This window comes from Pristiophorus japonicus, chromosome 3 (assembly GCF_044704955.1).
Source record: "Pristiophorus japonicus isolate sPriJap1 chromosome 3, sPriJap1.hap1, whole genome shotgun sequence".
NCBI classification, from domain to species: Eukaryota; Metazoa; Chordata; class Chondrichthyes; family Pristiophoridae; genus Pristiophorus; species Pristiophorus japonicus.
Genome location: NC_091979.1, coordinates 263,696,266 through 263,717,033, shown reverse-complemented (window position 1 = coordinate 263,717,033; position 20,768 = coordinate 263,696,266). Strand labels below are relative to the sequence as shown.

The following is a 20,768-nucleotide window of genomic DNA, read 5'->3' as shown; positions in this document are numbered from 1 at the left end:
AGCTCCTCCTCATCCTCCTCCCACTCATTTTCCTCTTCTTCCTCCTCCGTCTCCTGCACTCTCTCCTCAGGTGGTCCCGCAGTCCCCTGTGGCAATTCCTGTCCCCGCATGATTATAGATGATGTAACGTGCAGCACACCACACACCACTGTGAACTGAGAAACCTGCTCAGGGATGTATTGCAGCCTGCCTCCCGAGTGGTCCAAGCATCGAAAGCGCTGCTTCAGCACTCTAATTGTCTTTTCGATAATATTACGTGTAGCTATGTGGCTCTTATTATATCATTGCTCGGCTTCTGTGTGAGGGTTCCGCGGGGGGGTCAAGAGCCAGGTGGCGAGGCCGTACCCTTTGTCCCCCAGCATCCAGCATTTACCTTGTGGCTCAGACTTCAACAGGTCAGTCACAGTGCTCTCACACAAGATGTGCGCATCATGGATGCTCCCTGCAAAGTAGGCATTCACTGCCATTATGCGCTGCGTATGGTCGCAGACAAGCTGCACGTTGAGGGAGTGGAATCTGTTATGTATTGATGTGTGTATCGTCCTGGTACCTTAAAGGTATAATAAGCACAATGGTACACCACAGAGGGCGCTGTGGTGGGAGACCTGAAAGTACCTGCAAGAGGCAGTATAAAAGGCTGACCACCACACCTGAGAGTTACTCTGGAGCTGTTCATTAAAGGACGAAGGTCACAGCCGTTAGATTAACACCAGACCGTGTGGAGTCAGTGATTTGTGTGCTACATACACCACATTGGCGACAAGGAAGCGGACGAACTCCACGCAACCATGGCTACTCTGGGCTCGCTAAAGGATTTTACCGTGGGCAATGATTGGGAGGCTTTTACGGAAAGGCTCGAGTACTACTTCACAGCAAACGATCTGACGGAGGACACAAATGCATTGAGAGAGAAGCGTAAGGCGATATTGCTCTCCAGTTGTGGCGATGAGGTTTACTGTCTCATCAGGGATTTGTTGGCACCCGGGAGCACCAGGGACAAGTCATACGTGGAGCTGACTGAACTCATTCGTGACCAGTTGAAACCGAAGGAGAGCATCCTCACGGCCAGATACAAATTTTACCGTCACTGCAGACCTGAGGGCCTGGATATCACCAAATACGCTGCGGACCTCAGGAGACTCGCGGCGCCGTGTGATTTTGGCGCACACCTAGACAAGGCTTTGCAGGACGTATTCATCATGGGGATTGGCCATGTGGGCCTCCTTCACAAGCTGCTAGCCACAGAACCCACAGTCACCCTGACAAAGGCCATCGCCATCAGCCGGGCACATATGACCTCGACTTGCAACACCAAACAAATGATCCACACAGTCTTGAACCCGGCAGGCACTGTCCACAGGATAGCACCCACCACGGACAAAACTGCAGAACGTGGCTTTGCCCAGGGCAGAGAGCATGGACCTCGGGGTCCTGGAACTCAGAGTCCGCTGAGGGGGACCAATCAAGCAGCACCATGCTGGCGCTGCAGAGGAAGCCATGGGGCTCACCGGTGCAGGTTTGCAAAGTACATGTGCAATACTGGCCACCTGAAAGGCCACCTTCAGCGTATGTGTAAAAGAAATCGGACTCACCATGTGGCTGAGGAGATGGTGGATGATCCACTGTTCAGCGAGGAGCAGGCAGAAGATGATGAGGTGTTGGGACTGTACACGTGCACCAACAATTCGCCCTCAGTAATAATGGAAGTAAAAATCAACGGAGTCCCTGTGAGTATGGAAGTGGACACGGGCTCGGGTCCGTCGTTGATGAGTCGGAGAACTTTTGATAAACTGTGGATTAACCCAGCTGCACGACCCAAGCTGGTCCCGGTCACGGCGAAGCTGTGTACCTACACCAGGGAACTGATACCTGTTCTTGGCAGAGTGATGGTGCAGGTATCCCACAGGGACAAGATGCACGGTTTACCTTTGTGGGTCGTTGCAGGCGATGGGCCAACACTCCTCGGCCGGAGGTGGATGGGGACGGTCCGTGAGAGCTGGGAAGACTTCACCACTCCACAGGCTGCTGCTCCCCGGGGTGCTGCCGTGCCCCGGGTCCCCAGAGAGCAGCGCCAACGCAGCCTCAATCCACCCCACAGGCAAGCCCTAGCCCCGGACCTCACACAGAGATCCTGCAGCCTCAGTCCACACAGGCAAACAGCTCTGCAGAGGCGGGCCTAGTGTGGGGGGGGTGGGGGAGGGGTGAGCCGGCGGGGCGCTGCGGGCGGGGTGCGAGGGATCCAGGATGGCCAGTGGATCGGAGGGGCCCACGCAGAGGGAGAGTCGGGCGGTGGTAGCAGCTGGAGGTCAGCGGCCACGGCGGCCACAGGGGAGGCGGCAAGTGCAGCCGCTGGAGAGGCCACGACGGCCGCAGGGGAGGCGGAAAGTCAGGTAGCAGCGGAGGGGAGCGGAGGCTGCGGCGGCAGTGAGCATCCGGAGCGGCGGAGAGCAAGATGGCGGCGGCCTCGTGTCCAGAGTAGCAGAGCATCAAAGATGGCAGCGCCCAAGGAGAAGCCTCGTGGAATCCTGCTGCATCAAAGATGGCGCCTTAAAAAGGAAATGCACCCGGGAGCCTTAAAAGGGCCTTACCACGTGGTGGTCCCCACAAAGTGACTTCTGTAAGGCAAGAGCGAGTCTAAAATGAGCTATGTTAACGTGAGATGACGGATTTATAATAGGAATTAATATTTTAATGCTGAATGGTCACTGTGTTTGTGTAAAATAATGGATATGAAGTACAATTAATGATAAGAGCTAATAAGGAAATCAGGGATCCGTTACCAGTTAATAACTATTTATGTAACTGCTCAGTGTACCCGCAACCCGTTGCTGCAACATCTGTACCAGATAACATTTACCATACAAACGCACTGTCCATGCCTACCTGCCTTCCGTTGGACAAACAAGGTCGAGATCCCCAGGAACGGCTTCGGGACTGGGGGGGGGGGAAGTGAGATGGTATGTATTGATGTGTGTATCGTCCTGTGTCCTGGGGGGGAAGTGAGATGTTATGTATTGATGTGTGTATCGTCCTGGTACCTTAAATGTATAATAAGCACAATGGTACACCACAGAGGGTGCTGTGGTGGGAGACCTGAAAGTATCTGCAAGAGGCAGTATAAAAGGCTGACCACCACACCTGAGAGTCACTCTGGAGCTGTTCAATAAAGGACGAAGGTCACAGCAGTTAGATTAACACCAGACCGTGTGGAGTCAGTGATTTGTGTGCTACATACACCACAGAATCCTTTACTGTTTCGGTACACCTCCGCCTCCTGTAATGGTGCTCGCAGGGCAATATGGGTACAGTCAACAGCACCCTGCAGCTTGGGGAAGCCGGCAATGCGTGCAAAACCCAAAGCACTCTCACTCTGTGCCTCCCTGGTCATTGGGAAGTTTATAAATTCCATCCGGCGTGCATACAGTGCTTCGGTTCCCTGTCGAATGCAGCGTTAAGTAGCGTACTGAGAAATGCAGCATATGTCCCCAGCTGATGCCTGAAAAGAGCTGCATACATAAAAGGAAAGTGCCGCAGTCACCTATATCTGGACAGAGTGCAGTAATGTTGCTAGTGCCAGGCTGCAGGTCTGCCTTAATGAGCCGGCAAATCTCATTGATCACTTCTTTTCAGAAGCGCATCCTTCGAACGCACTGCCGATCGGTCAGGTCCAAGTACGAGCGTTGCTCCCTGAAAATCCTTTGGGGTTAAGGTCTCCTTCTCCACATCAGTCTGCGACCTCCTCCTTTACCCTGATAATTCTGCTCAATAAACGTTCTCCCATCTGGATCCTGCATTAGACAAGTAGTCAGCAATACAGGCTGAGATAGTACGGGCCCCATTCTTTTTAAATCTCCAGAATCTCCTCAAATATCCTGAGATAAACTCAAATGATTTTTCAATGAAAAAGATATAACTCAAATGCCTTCTATCTTAATAATGTACTCAGTACCAATAAAAATATCTTTCCCACTGTAAATCGCACTGTAAAATCACTGTTCACCTCAGAAATAGAGGTGCTACTTTTGCTAACTGTTCCCGATTTCAAAATGGCGGCTCCAAGCACTACCGCCCATTCCCGCCTACTTAAGATCGAATAAAACCACCTTTTCCAGGATGGTATGCAGCTCCAGTGGTATGTCATGAAAATTGCACTTTTTGGGTGGTATGCGGGCGGTCCTGCATGGCGGACAGTGTGCACACCGCTCGGCGGTATGTCAATGATGAATATTCCGCCGAGCGGTATGTCGGCGATATGTACGTGTTTTTTCACCAAACTTGCATTTTTGGGAGGTAAGCCGGCAGTAAGCGGGCAGTAGTTGGTGCTATGTCGATGAATTTTGGGCCCCTTAAGTTTTATGTGGCCATAACATCAGTTTCATGGGGCGAGAGTTTCCCTAACCTGTTTTTCTGGCGCCCTCACTCGAGGTGCGCTGCTTTTGTCCGCTTCCAAGCACGCCGAAAAAAGATGTCGGTATTCAGGCCGTTCTCCAGCCTCCCCTCGTTGGTGGCGCAGCATGGCCCAATGGATTGGTGGCGGAGCCAGGTCCCGGCGCTGAAAGCAATGCCGGGACCTCTGCACATGCACGCTAGAGTCTGCGCGCATGTGCAGTAGCTCCTGGCAGGCCGTTTATGCAAACGTTTCTGCGGCTGTGTGGGAGCACCTGGCCGAATGGGCTCCCTCATCGACGACCCACTGTGTTCCCTAAGGTAGGACTTCTATTTTTTATTTGTTATTTACTGATTGAATTTGATGCTTTAGGTTCAGAATTCCTTCTATTTTTTTATTTGTTATTTATTGATTGCTTATTACTTTGGTCTTGGTGCTTTAGGTGCAGGGTTCCTTCATTTTATTTGTTAATTACTTGCTTATTACTTTTTGTGCTTTGTTTGGTGCTTGGTGGTGCTTTAAATGTAGTTACTTGCGCCAATTCCTTAACTCTAGGTAAGGTTTTTCTCGGTGGACAGAAGTGGCAACATACGTTGGTGTAAGCTAGTTTGGAGCAACTATTTGCTGGCCAAACGCCTAAAATAGTGGTAATGGCTGGGAACGCCCCCTTTTGAAAAAAAAAACTGAAATAAACAAAAACCTAACGAACTCATTTACACTGGCACAAATTAAATGGGCAGAATTGCAACTAAAAAGATAGTCCAGAAAAATCAAGTTGCTCCAAAAAAAAGGAGCAACTCCTGGGGAAATTGGAGGTTATATAAGGGGTCTGGTGTGATCAGTGTAACCAAATACACCAGCCTGCGAAGGATAAGGATCTCAGACGGTGCTAAATGCATCACTCTGGTCCAAGGTCATCAAGCCAGGGATTAGTAAATCCTTTAAGTTGTCTGATCCAGAGTGTCAGGCTGAAAGCTAGATTGCCTTAGAGTTTAGATCAAAGAGCAGGGCAATCAATCCCATACTGTCAAGAGGATTGCAGGGTTTTTAAGTTATTGCGAATGGATTTCTATCCTTAATATTAAGTAAAGGAGAATGCATTTTCTTAAGGAATAGTTGCCGAGCTTTACTGCTGATTGGCATAGCTAATTAGATATGAAGAATTTAAGTCTAGGAAATTTGCAGAAGATTGCTGGACGCACATTCAGGGGGCCTGGATTCAAATCCCACTCTTAAATGTAGCCTGCATGACACAGTTTAGTTAATTTTTGGTTGGGCCATTAAATTAAGTGCTTCATATAAAGGAGGTCGTGGCGGGAAGTTTGATCTACCTGCTGTCTGTTTCTCACCTGAAACCTTCGGACCTGCTTGTTGGTTGCAGCCTTTAAGGACTGCCCCATGTAGTCTTGGTTTTCCTGCACGCAGGGCAAACCAAACTTGCAGTGGGGGCCTCAAACAGGCGTGAGTACCCTTATTTGCAGATGCAAAGGGACTAATGCCTGTTTCAGGCATAGGTACTGCACACCGAGTTTTGTTGGCCTCTAACAATATGGAGGCCAACACACCTCTGGCTGACGATGAACGTGCACTTCTTACCCGCCATATTGGAGTGGGCGAATTTCTCAATTTATGTCTACAGCAGGAAAATCATCCATCTTGTTTTTCTGATTGTCTCAAATATCGACTAACTTTTAAATTAACGATACTGATTCATTCTAGTATATGACAGGAATAAAATTCTAACAATCAGAAAGAGGAACCCACAAAAACCCATGAATCAAAAGGCTAATTTTGTCTTTTAAAGTTATCAACATAGAACCAGATACCAAAATCAACCAAATGATTGAAATTTCAGGAGCCACACTGCTTTCTGGCCCACCACGCCACATCCTCAATAATCAAATTTGTAATACAAAAAAAGACATAAAAATGAATACATTTTCTTTAAATCACTACATTTGCCCATTGTAAGAATTCTGTGTAGTCCTCCCATTTAGCTCTCCGCCCTCAGTTCTGCTTCATTGGCAGAGCTACCAGGCTACATCTTCACCTTCCAGGCTCCTTAATGCTTTGCTTGGAGCTACTACACACCTGTGGGCTGTAAGTGCCCTTCACCGACATTTTGAGCGCAAGCTCAACCCCTCAACCCCCTCTCCATCCCACAGCAACGCACAAAAAATTTCCCTTTCTAATTCACTCATTTGTTTCCAACGGAGAACAAAGAACCATTCTTCCCAGTTAAAAGTGCTGCCACGGGGTTACGGCACTCCAGATAATCACTGACCTGCTTTCATTTCAATCCCATGACTTCCCATTTTGCAAATGCACTCAAATCCCCCAAACTTGCTCTATTCTGCCACATCCCCTCGGAGACTGATATCCACAACTCTGCGACTTTGTGTGCTGCACCTAAATATATTTAACAATAAGTTACATTCGATTATGAATCCAGTTACTCTCTGCATTCAATAATAAGTTAGTATTGCACGACATTCAACCAATCCATAGATACAATACTGTTAGTTACAATTAATTGTAAAATTTCAGCCTTAATTTATTATTTCAGGACTTTTATGATAAAACTCTTCATTTTGACAGCAGCTAAACTCTAATGTGCCCATGTTTATTTTCTCATTATGATATATTTTAATATCGTCTGCACTTCATCTAAATGAGTGCACAATTGGCAAATATCAACATTTGCCTGAACACATTTTGCACTGCTTTAAAATATAAAAATATACCACAACACAGATGCTACCTCACTCAATCATTGAAACATACAAAATTCTTACAAGGTTTGACAGGCTAAATAGGGCGGAGGTTTCGTCTGGCTGGGGAGTCTAACACCAGGGGTCACAGTCTCAGAATAAGGGATCGGCCATTTAGGACTGAGATGAGGAGAAATTTCTTCACTCAGAGGGTGGTGAATCTTTGCAATTCTCTCTCCCAAAGGGCTGTGGAGGCTCAGTCTTTGAGTATATTCAAGACAGAGATCAATAGATTTTTGGATATTAAGGGAATTAAGGGAACCAAGGGATATGGGGACTGTCATGTATTCAACCAGCAATGTAACCCATGTATAATCTGACCTAAGTTGTACATTGTGAGAACAATGACCACTAGGTGGTGAACTTGTGGGAGACACTCCTAACCTGGACCTACAGATATAAAAGGGAAAACTCCACCCACTTCCTGCACTTGAGTGCTAAGGAATAAAGGACAGGTCACAGACTGACCTTCTCTCAAGCATGGGCCTCATGTGCATTTATACTATATAGTAAGGATGTATCAATGGCGACGAGAAACTGGGATTTAAACTACGTGAGCATGGGCACTAGCAGAACAGACGAGAGGTACTGTGTTAAGGAATGGTTGGGACAGAGATTCAACATTGTTAAAGCAGCACACAGTTCTCCAGCCAGACAAGGGCAATCGGGCATGCCCCAACATGTAGTCAAACCCAGAGTGGGAGTTCAACAGAGACAATGGCAAGCTGAATGGTGATTCCCGCCATTGCAAGGGACAATGCGGCCTGTAATGGGGCCATCAACACCTGGTAATGGCGCACTCAAGGACAATAACAGGGGCAGTCAGGGACGATCGACTGGCAAGGGACCTTTTGTTTCCAACAGAAGCTCATGTTGGAGGCGTGGAGGCACACACTCAGCCGGAGTTTGCAGAGATGAGCAAAATACCTGCAGAAATGAACGCTGAGAGAAATCGCTGGAAGCTGAAGTTTAGCGAGTTCATGTGGAGCACGTATACAGTTCATACACCAGGACGCCACCGATAATGATGAAAGTGCTCCTCAATGGCATCCCAGTATCAATGAGGCTAGACACGGGGGCCAGCCAGTCCCTGATGGGTATCAAACAGTTCAAAAAGTTGTGGGCGTCCAAGGCTAGGAGGCCAAAATTATCGCCGATTGACGCACAGCTACAGACATATACAAAGGAGATCATTCCGGTGCTAGGCAGCGCCACGGTAGTCATGACCCACAAAGATTCGGAGAGCAGGTTGCCACTCTAGGTTGTCCAGGGGGACGGTCCCGCACTACTGAGGAAGAGTTGGCTTGCTGTCATGAACTGGAAATGGGGCGATGTCAATGCAATTTCCTCTGTGGAGCGAGTATCATGCTCACAGATCCTGGACAAATTTGACTCATTATTTCAACCCGGCATTGGCACTTTCATCGGGGCCAAGGTAGTGATTCACATAAACCCGGACATCAGGCCAGTACACCACAAGGCCAGGGCGGTGACGTACGTGATGCGGGAAAAGATAGAAGGCGAATTGGACCGCTTGCTGAGGGAAGGCATCATCTCGAATTCAGTGACTGGGTGAGCCCGATTGTGCTGGTGCTCAAGGCGGATGGGTCGGTCAGGATATGTGGTGATTACAAGGCCACCATCAATTGGGTGTCACTCCAAGACCAGTACCCGCTACCGAGAGCGGAGGACCTCTTTGCGACGCTATCCGGTGGCAAACCTTTTTCAAAATTGGACCTGACCTCAGCTTACATGACCCAGGAGCTGGCGAGTGAGTCGAAGAAGCTGACCACCATCACGACACACAAGGGGTTGTTTGAGTATAACAGATATCTGTTCGGGATTCGTTCAGCCGCCGCGATCTTCCAACGAAATATGGAAAGCCTCCTCAAGTCGATTCCAGGTACAGTGGTTTTTCAGGACGACATCCTCATCACGGGTTACGATACTGAAGAACACTTCCACAACCTGGAGGTGGTGCTATGCAGACTGGACCGGGTAGGGCTGCGACTGAAAAAGGCGAAGTGCGTCTTCCTAGCTCCAGAGGTAGAATTCCTGGGGATGAGGGTAGCAGCAGACGGGATCAGCCCTACGGCGTCCAAGACGGAAGCGATGCAGAGAGCACCCAGACCCCGTAACACGACAGAGCTGCGTTCGTTCCTGGGGCTCCTGAACTATTTTGGTAACTTTCTTCCCAAATTGAGCACACTGCTAGAGCCTACACGTGCTCCTATGCAAAGGTCGCGAATGGGTCTGGGGGGACAGCCAGGAAAGAGCTTTTAATAGAGCACGCAATTTGTTATGCTCCAACAATTTGTTAACGCTATATGACCCATGTAAGAAACTTGAGTTAACGTGTCGTGCGTCGTCCTATGGTATCAATGCCAAGAGTCAGTTACAGCCAGTAGCTTATGCCTCCAGAAGTCTCTCCCAGGCAGAAATGGGCTACAGGATGGTAGAAAAAGAGACGCTCGCATGTGTATGTGCAGTAAAGAAAATGCACCAGTACCTGTTTGGCAGGAAATTTGAGCTGGAGACAGATCACAAACCCCTAACGTCCCTTTTGGCCGACAACAAGGCCATAAATGCAAACACATCGGCCCACATACAGAGGTGGGCACTCACGTTAGCCGCCTATGACTACACAATTCGGCACAGACCGGGTACCGAAAACTGCACCGATGCACTCAGCAGGCTCCCACTAGCTACCACTGAGGGGGCTACCGAGCATGCTGCTGAGATGGTCATGGCTGTTGAAGCTTTCGGGAAGCGAAGGCTCACTCGTGACAGCCCGTCAGATTAAAGTCTGGATAAATAGAGACCCGCTATTGTCTCTAGTCAAGAAATGTGTCTTGAATGGGGACTGGGCAGCCATGTACAGGGCATGCCCTGAGGAATTTAAACCATTTCACAGGCGCAAGGATGAACTCTCGATTCAGGCCGATTGCCTACTGTGGGGAAACCGTGTAGTCATGCCCCAGATGGGCAGAGAGGTGTTCATCAGAGAACTCCACAATGAGCACCCGGGCATTGTCATAATGAAGGCAATTGCCAGGTCACACGTTTGGTGGCCAGGGATAGACACAGATCTGGAACTTTGTGTTCGCAGGTGCAACATGTGTGCCCAGCTGGGCAATGTGCCCAGGGAAGCCCCCCTTAGCCCCTGGCCATGGCCCGCCAAGCCTTGGTCACGCATCCATGTGGACTACGCAGGTCCTTTCATGGGAAAAATGTTTTTGGTTGTAGTAGATGCCTACTCCAAATGGATCGAGTGTGACATTTTAAATTCAAGCACATCCTCTGCCACGGTAGAAAGTCTACGGGCAATGTTCGCCGCCCACGGTCTACCGGACATCTTGGTCAGCGACAATGGCCCGTGCTTCACAAGCACTGAATTCCAGGACTTCATGGCAGACAATGGAATTAATCATGTCAGAACGGCACCGTTCAAGCCGGCCTCAAACGGCCTGGCAGAACGAGCAGTGCAGATAATCAAACAGGAGATGCTCAGAATCCAAGGGGGTTCCCTACAAACCCGTTTATCATGCTTCTTGTTGGCCTACAGATCCCGACCACACTCGCTCACAGGGGTTCCACCCGCAGAGCTGCTAATGAAAAGGACGCTCAAAAGTCGGTTATCCCTTATACACCCCACCATGAAAGAAATTGTCGAGAGCAGGCGCCAGTCACAATATGACTGCCATGACAGGAATGCGAGGGCGCGATGTATTGATGTAAATGATCCTGTTTTTATCCTCAACTATGTTGCAGGGCCCAAATGGCTTGCAGGCACTGTGATTGCCAAAGAGGGGAATAGGATTCTGGTAGTTAAACTTACCAATGGACAAATCTGCCGCAAACATGTGGATCAAACAAAAAGGAGGTTCAGCAACCCTATAGAAGAAGCAGAGGAAGAACACAATATAGAGTTCACTCCTCCACAGGTGACCGAACACAGGGACCAAAGGGAGGAGAGCCCAGTCACTGTGGGCAGTCTGGATAGGCCTGAGGCACCGCAAACAGCAGACACTCAGGCCAGCGCCCAACAACCAGAACCCCAGTTCAGGTGCTCTACAAGAGAGCGTAAACCACCAGAGACTCAACCTGTGATCCCAATAAGACTTTGGGGATGGGGGGAGGTGATATCATGTATTCAACCAGCAATGTAACCCATGTATAATCTGACCTAAGTTGTACACTGTGAGAACAATGACCACTAGATGGTGAACTTGTGGGAGACACTCCTAACCCTGGACCTTCAGATATAAAAGGGGAAACTCCACCCACTTCCTGCACTTGAGTGCTAAGGAATAAAGGACAGGTCACAGACTGACCTTCTCTCAAGCATGGGCCTTGTGTGCATTTATCCTATATAGGAAGGATGTATCAGGGACAGTGCAGGAAAGTGGAGTTGCGGTAGAAGATCAGCCATGATTGAATGGTGGAACAGGCTCAAGGAGCCGAATGGCCTGCTCCTGCTCCTAATTCTTATGTTCTTATGTTCTAAAATAGTGTATGTTCCAGCTCACCATGAGCAACCGCAGGACATGACTCATAACTTGAAATAATGGCTGTATGGTTATTTCAGATAACTGCATACCAAATCCTTGCCAGAATGGTGGAACTTGTGAATCAACACAAACCGGCTACAAGTGCTACTGCTCGAACATTAACAATGGAACGGATTGTGAGATTTCTGAGACAGGTAACTGGCTTTTTATGATGTTGAGTATTCTTTAGAATGTGCTTTTTACCTATTTAGTGCAAGTGCCCATTTTAGGCATCAGTTGCAATTTTAATAACATAGCAATCTGAAGAGATGAGTCATCTTAAACACCATTGCCCGAATATCCAGGGTTCCAGCTCTGCTGTAAGAAGTTCTTCACAGTGGGCTTCTGATACTTGCAGCCAAAGATGCTGACCCAATTCCAAATTGCAGGAATGGTGCAATTTCTATAATCAGAGCCGGCAATCTGCACCTACAACAGAGGTGCCCGTACTGTTATGCTGGCAGTAGACAGAGTTACACTCTGGCACAGTGGGACTCAGAGGCCTGGGTAGGGCTGAAGAAAGAAGGTAGGTATGCTATCTTACGCTCCTTAGGGAGCAAACAGCCATTTTTTTAAAGGTAATTGATGCTTTCTGTATTTCTTTAGCTTTCTCCTGGGGGTCCCACACTGTCAGTTCACTGTTAATGTCAGCTCTCAGTAAATGTCAGTCCCACGAAGCCTATCAGATTGCAGAATGAGTGTAATTTTCAAGGTAGTCCAGGAACGTCTCTAGACACACTCCCGAAGTCTCTGCCAGACAGCAGCGGAATGGGCGAAAGGCTCATTAGCAATCTGAGATAGGGCGGAAATGGGGCAGGAATCTGGCAGATTCAGGTTCAGTCCCAAATACTTGCTCCTGCATGCAATCCACCCACAATGTGCCCTCTCCCACCTCAGGATTATCAGGCCTTTATTGAAATAATTTTATATTTGCTAAAAGCCTGTTCATTTTCCCAGATTATTTTTCCCCAATTGGTCTGGGTTTTTATGTTTTTTTGCCTCTCCCAGGAGATTGCATGGCTCCAGTTGGGGTGGAGTGTAGAATGTTGCGGTGCAAGGGGGTGTCGCAGTTGTGTGGGGCGGACTGGTTGGGCCGGATGCTCTTTACCTTTCCACCATTATTCATTGTTCATAGATTTATATGTGACCTTCAGGGCTGCTGACCGAGGGTCGTGTGGCTCTGTCGGCCGGCGCGGACACGATGGGCCAAAATGGCCTCCTTCTGCGCTGTAGATTTCTATGTTTCTTTCTATGTTTTTATAATGTGTGAGGATGAGTTAAAACAGGAGGAAGCTATATACAGTGTATATTGATTGATTTTGCCGCGAGTATTTAGCTTAGGAATTATCCCATACAGTATTAGACTGGAAATATCAGAAGATCAGACAGCAACAATAACAACACTCTTATTTCTCAGCAAACCATATCAATAAGCTATGTTTGTTTGTAATTACGTGTTTTCTCATGTATGAGCTAGCCTTCGGATAAGCAAAGCTGTTTATCCAAGAATCTTGAGGTTAGCTCGGTTTTAGGTATTGGTAGGATATCACTGGGTGGGATATCATTGAAATAATGCAGCCAATAATCCACAATGATCAGACAAAATAAGCCTTGGCCTGGAAATGACACCATGAGAAACAAGCGTGCAAACATTTAGCACATGTGTATCAAATTCTTTACTCTTCTATTTAAATAAACTATTAAGCACTGGTATGCTCGTACTGTACAACATAATTCATGCTGACACTCTTAGTTCCATTTCCCTTCACATCATTATAATCTTCCCACTCATATTGCACCTTTTCTTCCCTTCTCCATTACTGCCACCCCCAGCTCCTACCAGATGCTGTTGCTGCTCCAGAATTAGAACTCTGTGGGCAGTAATTCCTGATACTGAAAAACTATGGCAAGAATTCATGCCCACGTCAGAATTCAATTTTTCAGTTCAGCAGCATCAGGTAGGAGTAGAGTGGCACTGAGTGGTGGAGCCAGGAATGACACTAGAACATAAGAATATAAGAACATAAGAAATAGGAGCAGAAGCAGGCCATTTGGCCCCTCGAGCTCTGCCATTCAATGAGATCATGGCTGATCTGATCTTGGCCTCAACTCCACTTCCCTGCCCGCTCCCCATAACTCTTGACTCCCTTATCTTTCAAATATCTGTCTATCTTTATCTTAAATATATTCAATGACCCAGCCTCCACAGCTCTCTGGGGTAGTGAATTCCAAAGATTGACGACCATTCTGAGAGAAGAAATTCCTCCTCATCTCCGTTTAAATGGGCGACCCCTTATTCTGAAACTATGTCCCCTAGTTCTAGATTCCCCCACAAGGGGAAATATCCTCTCTGCATCTACCCTGTAAGGCCCCCTCAGAATCTTATATGTTTCTATAAGATTACCTCTAATTCTTCTAAACTCCAATGAGTATAGGCCCAATCTGCTCAACTTTTCTTCATAAGACAATCCCTTCATCTCAGGAATCAACCTCGTGGACCTTCTTTGAACTGCCTCCAATGCAAGTATATGTCTCTTTAAATAAAGAGACCAAAACTGTACGCAGCACTCCAGGTGTGGTCTCACCAACACACTATACAGTTGTATTAGGACTTCCCTACTTTTATATTCCATTACCTTTGCAATAAAGACCAACATTCCATTTGCCTTCCTAATTACTTGCTGTACCTGCATGGCTGTATGGTTATTTCAGATAACTGCACACCAAATCCTTGCCAGAATGGTGGAACTTGTGAATCAACGCAAACCGGCTACAAGTGCTACTGCTCGAACATACACAATGGAACGGATTGTGAGATTACTGAGACAGGTATCTGGCTTTTTATGATGTTGAGTATTATTTAGAATGTGCTTCTTACCTATTTAGTGCAAGTGCCCATTTTAGGCATCAGTTGCAATTTTAATAACATAGCAATCTGAAGAAGTGAGTCATCTTAAACACCATTGCCCGAATATCCAGGGTTCCAGCTCTGCTGCAAGAAGTTCATCACAGTGGGCTTCCCAAGATGCTGACCCAATTCCAAATTGCAGGATTGGGACAATTTCTATAGTCAGAGCTGGCAATCCGCACCTGCAACAGAGGTGCCTGTACCATTGTGCTGGCAGTAGACAGAGATACACCCTAGCACAATGGGACTGAGAGGTCTGGGCAGGGCTGAAGAAGGAAGGTAGGACGCTATCTTATGCTCCTCAGGGAGCAAACAGCCATTTTGTGTTTCATGTACAAGGACCTCCAGATCTCTCTGTACCACAGCATTTTGTAATCTCTTTAAATAACAATTAGCTTTTTTAGTTTTGCTACCAAAGTGGATAACCTCACATTTTCCCACATTATATTCCATCTGCCAAATGTTTTCCCACTCACGTAGCCTATCTATATCCCCTTTGCAGATTCTTTGCGTCCTTCTCTCAACTTGCTTTCCCACCCATCTTCGTATCATCAGCAAATTTGGCTACATTACATTCGGTCCCTTCATCCAAGTCATTAATATAGATTGTAAACAGTTGAGACCCCAGCACTGATCCCTGCGACATCCCAGTAATTACAGTTTGCCAACCTGAAAATGACCCATTTATCCTGACTCTCTGTTTTCTGTTAGTTAACCAATCCTCTATCCATGCTAATATATTACCCCTAACCCGTGAGCTCTTATCTTGTGCAGTAACCTTTTATGTGGCACCTTCTGAAAATCTAAATACACAACATCTACTGATTCCCCTTTATCCACCCTGCTTGTTACATCCTCAAAGAGCTCCAGCAAATCTGTCAAACATGATTTCCCTTTCATAAAACCACGCTGACTCTGCTTGACTGTATTATAATTTTCTAAATGTCCCGCTACTGCTTCCTTAATAATGGACTTCAGCACTTTCCCAACGACAGATGTTGGGCTAACTGGCCTATAGTTTTCTGCTTTCTGTCCCCCTCCTTTCTTATATAGGGGTGTTACAGTTGGGGTTTTCCAATCCGCTGGGACCTATCCAGAATCCAGGGAACAGTGACACTGAGGACAGTGCTGGAAACAGGGCAGATATTGATTTGCACATACAGACCAGTAGGCATTGACCTCACCACATAAAGTTTCCAAACCTTATAGACTTCCCAGATTTAGTGCAGTTGGGAGTCAGTTTGGCCTTATCTTCTAGATTGTACTCATGCTTTTTCCTTGATGTGCTTTGTATTCTGCTTTGCAGCAACTCAAATATATTTGTATAATGGCAGTCTAAAATGGTTGGCAAGATTGTGATATATAGACATATACATAAGATATAGATGTATATTTAATTACCATTTTGATTTCTTTCCCCTGTCAAGATGAGCAACGCTATTGCCCATTATTTTTGAGGACAACAAATTTATAGGGCTAGAATTTCCACTCCATTTATTCCGGTTTTCTCGGCGGTACTGCTCGTTTTTGGTGGAAAACCACCCAGGAACAATTTCCACTCCATTTCACAGAGTTCTGCCGACGGTTTCAAAATATCGCTGGGGAGGAGACCGTCGGCGTGCACCGCCGAAAAAACCGCTACCGCCCAAATTTGGGCTCAGCAGTGACCCGTAGGTAAGATTTTAAAAAACGCCCATGAAAAGCAGCCAGAGCTGGGCGGTAGTTGAGTAACCCTGCAAAGAACGGTAAGTTAAAGGGTTTTTTATAACTCTTTTAAAATTCTTTTACAGCGATAAAGTTAAAAAGGGTCTTGAGAATGTTTCCTGATTTTTTATTTTTTGTTTCTTGGAAAAAATATTTTTTGTGTTTTCTCCGCTCCTCAGGCCCAACTGCAGCCTCGGTCTAAATTTGAATAATTATCGCTCATTCTGGTTAAGAACCGTCCAATTTGCCCAGGATCACGGGTACCCGCAATGCGAAAATTTTCTCTTACAAGCGGCAAGAATGCGCGTGTAAGATTCATTTTCTCGCCGGGCGGTATTTTTTCCTTTTTTTGTGCAATTTTTCGACGGCATTAATTTAAGAATCTTAGCGATCTTTTGGGCAGCAATCCGGCAGTGGTGGGTTTTATGGAAATTCTAGCCATTTCTTCAATATTGAGTGATGAGCTGACACGCCTGAGTATTTGGTAATGATGATTCTGCCATCTGTTTTATTGTAAATAAGCCCACAAAAAAATATAAAATAAAAGGTCATTTGGACAACCAGCATCATCATAGGCAGTCCCTCGAAATCGAGCAAGACTTGCTTCCACTCTAAAAGTGAGTTCTTAGGTGACTGAACAGTCCAGTGTGGGAATTACAGTCTCTGTAATAGGTGGAGCAGACAGTGCTTGAAGGAAAGGGTGGGTGGGGAGTCTGGTTTGCCGCACGCTCCTTCCGCTGTCTGCGCTTGATTTCTGCATGCTCTCGGCGACGAGACTCAAGGTGCTCAGTGCCCTCCCGGAATGCGCTTCCTCCACTTAGGATGGTCTTTGGCCAGGGACTCCCAGGTGTCGGTGGGGATGTTGCATTTTATCAAGGAGGCTTTGAGGGTGTCCTTGAAATGTTTCCTCTGCCCACCTGGGACTCGCTTTCCGTGTAGGAGTTCCAAGTAGCGTGTTACATAGAAAACATAGAAACATAGAAAATAGGTGCTGGAGCAGGCCATTCAGCCCTTCTAGCCTGCACCGCCATTCAATGAGTTCATGGCTCAACATGAAACTTCAGTACCCCCTTCCTGCTTTCTCGCCATAACCCTTGATCCCCCGAATAGTAAGGACTTCATCTAACTCCCTTTTGAATATATTTAGTGAATTGGCCTCAACTACTTTCTGTGGTAGAGAATTCCACAGGTTCACCACTCTCTGGGTGAAGAAGTTTCTCCTCATCTCGGTCCTAAATGGCTTACCCCTTATCCTCAGACTGTGACCCCTGGTTCTGGACTTCCCCAACATTGGGAACATTCTTCCTGCATCTAACCTGTCTAAACCCGTCAGAATTTTAAACATTTCCATGAGGTCCCCTCTCATTCTTCTGAACTCCAGTGAATACAAGCCCAGTTGATCCAGTCTTTCTTGATAGGTCAGTCCCGCCATCCCGGGAATCAGTCTGGTGAACCTTCGCTGCACTCCCTCAATAGCAAGAATGTCCTTCCTCAAGTTAGGAGACCAAAACTGTACACAATACTCCAGGTGTGGCCTCACCAAGGTCCTGTACAACTGTAGCAACACCTCCCTGCCCCTGTATTCAAATCCCCTCGCTATGAAGGCCAACATGCCATTTGCTTTCTTAACCGCCTGCTGTACCTGCATGCTAACCTTCAAAGACTGATGTACCAAAGTGTTTGCTTTGGGAGTCTTGTGTCGGGCATGCGGACGATGTGGCCCGCCCAATGGAGCTGGTCGATTGTGGTCAGTGCTTTGATACTGGGGATGTTGGCCTGATCAAGGACACTAAATGTTATGTATGCAATAAAGGTTCAAACTGAGTACTGTTTAACTAAGCAAGGTACAACCTTGCTTCTGCTTTGTTACGGCCCAAAGTGCCTGACTCACAAAATGGCTGGCCTTTAATACCAGAGCAGCACCATGTGCGTGCTGCTCAGTGGCCTCCAACAATGACACCATCTGGTGGCTACAAACAGCATGTACATACATGACACTAACGTTGGTGCGTCTGTCCAACCAGGGGATTTGCAGGATCTTGCGGATGCAGCGCTGGTGGTATTTCTCCAGCGAGTTGAGTTGTCTACTGTATATGGTCCATCTCTCTGAGTCATACAGAAGGGCAGTATCACTAAAGCAAGCGAGTTACCACCATAGTTTATGCATAATTTGCCCCATCTGTGCCCCTCCAAGAGTCTGGATGCTGCCATCCTTCTGGCAACCAGGTCACTGGATGTTCAAGAGTGGGAGTCACCTCTGTTAACAACATGAACCTCTAAAGGACAGATGTCCATTGCCCCCAGAGGAAATTCCTTTTGGCAACTGCTCCGGACGGAGACCTGGTATTTCCAGGTCCTGTTAAATTTTCTGACTTCACCTCTTGCATCCCTTTTAAACCGGCATTGTATCTCAGTCCCCAAGACAATTTGTGGTCATTATTGTTTGATTTTTACGAAAAATCAATTGCAAAGTCAATCCTTGCCAAACTGACGGCATCCGCCAACCAATACCAACAGGCCGCAAATGTCACAGCTCTAACTTGAATAATGGAAATGACTACAAGATTTTGAGTAATGGAACTGACTGTGAAGATGTGAATGCTGGAACTGAAGATTATAATTTCAGTGATGAAACTGACTATCAGAGTTACGAGACAAGTAAGTGATTTTAATGCTTGGTTTTAGTGCTACAAAACTTAATTAATATTTAGTTGGCACTAACGTTAATTTTAGAACACAATAATTTGAACAAATGGGTCCTGCTAAAATTTTTTAATTGCTAAATGCATGTTCATAATGCATGTGTGTGTCTTAATATTGAGTCTGACCATTTTATTATAAACAGGTAGCTTAGAAATGATTGCCAAAGATATTAGACAGGAGCCACACGAAGATCATTCTGAAATGCTGCTACAGGTTGAACCTTCCTTATCCAGAACTCTCTAATCCAGAACAACCCCTCATCCAGAACCATTCCCGGCCATTAGGTGGCGCATGCGCAGAACTCCGACATGAACAAATTGAAGTCCTTCCTCGCTGCCGACTCTCGCAATCGCTGGCCTGACCCCGTGATCCACCACCACCCTCATGATCTCTCTGCCGCACTCCCAGCCCCAAGCCAGCCAGCCCCAATATTCCCTTGCTCAGTGCCTGTACCATCCAATTTAAGGTGACCACCCCTCGCCCAGAAAAATCCCTTATGCAGAACAGGCCAGGTCCCGAGGGTTCCGGATAATGGAGATAATGGAGACTCAGTCAGACAATAATCTGCATTAATCAGCAAAAGATCATACTCACCTTAGTAGTATGGAGTGAAGTTCGGAGATCAGTTATTTGTGATTTGTACACAAGTTATTTGTTTTTTGTACACAAATTAAGATGAACCTTGCAGTGCTTTTCAGCTATAGTTATGGGTTCATAAGTATCCCACAAATTAAGGCATGTGAAGTCCATTTTCTAGTTTAAGGAGTCAATCCAGAAATTACAGAATGAGTTAAATAAGATACGTTAATGGGCAGAAATTGGTGGGAAAACTTAATGAAAAGAAATCTAAAGTTCAATGCATAGGAAGTAAAATAGCCTGAAAGAGCGAAGGATGGAATTGAAAGAGAAGCTTCATAAACTTGATGTCCAACCTGCCCAATCAATGCAAAGCAACAATCAACAAAGCTGACATAATGTGGGACTACATAGCCAAACCAATAAAATTCTCGTCAAACTTATTTGCATATCATCAAACACAAAATCTGCCATGAACCAACGCAATCGGAAAGCGTTTTAAAATGTAATTTTACATGTTGTTTTAAAAATATTCCTTGATATATTTAAGAGTGGTAACTTGGTGCAGTTTGATGAACACAGCCGAAAATGGATTTATCATAGTGTTCATCCACCACCTGTGAGTAACTCGATTTTAAATGACTAAAAATTTCTTTTTAAAAATCTACAAAACTATTTTTGGGTTAGATTTGGGGTACAACAATCAGTTCCGTACTAATTTAAAGAAAAACTTTTTTTCAAAACCTTTCAAAATGTGCCTTTAGTCCTTGCGCCCAAAAGTTTCAGCTTAATTTTTGGAGCCTCCTCGAAGGCCTGCAAACCAGCACAATGAGCAGAAACTCCCAATGGTGATTAATTCACCCTGGGGGCATGACCAGTTCTGTGTGCTTCTAACACGATGTTTTAAAAACTAGCGCAAAGGATCGCGGAAACTCAAGTTGCGCTGAACATAATTTGCACTCAAAATTCCGCATTCTTTTGCGTCGATATCAGGGGAATTGCGCCAAAAAAAACCACAATCGAGCGTAAACTCCAGATCAGTGCATAAGATAGTTAACGAAATTTAAAAGGTAAATCTGGAGTACAGCTTTAAATTAAACTGTGAGAGTATGACAAGGGGACACAGGTTTAAACTAGTGAACAGTAATTTTAGTACTTAAATCAGGAAG

At 46.3% G+C, this 20,768-nt stretch overlaps 1 protein-coding gene across 1 annotated transcript in view; it reads left to right on the top strand.

Annotated features, from left to right (window-relative positions):
• The first annotated feature begins 1,529 nt into the window (after positions 1 to 1,529).
• Positions 1,530 to 20,768, top strand: part of LOC139255746 (hyaluronan-binding protein 2-like) — a 73,621-nt gene continuing 54,382 nt past the window's right edge. The window contains exons 1-4 of the mRNA XM_070873981.1: positions 1,530 to 1,755; positions 11,747 to 11,863; positions 14,421 to 14,537; positions 18,793 to 18,978. Of these exons, the coding sequence (XP_070730082.1) occupies positions 1,530 to 1,755; positions 11,747 to 11,863; positions 14,421 to 14,537; positions 18,793 to 18,978 (646 nt within the window). The remainder of the gene's footprint in view (positions 1,756 to 11,746; positions 11,864 to 14,420; positions 14,538 to 18,792; positions 18,979 to 20,768) is intronic.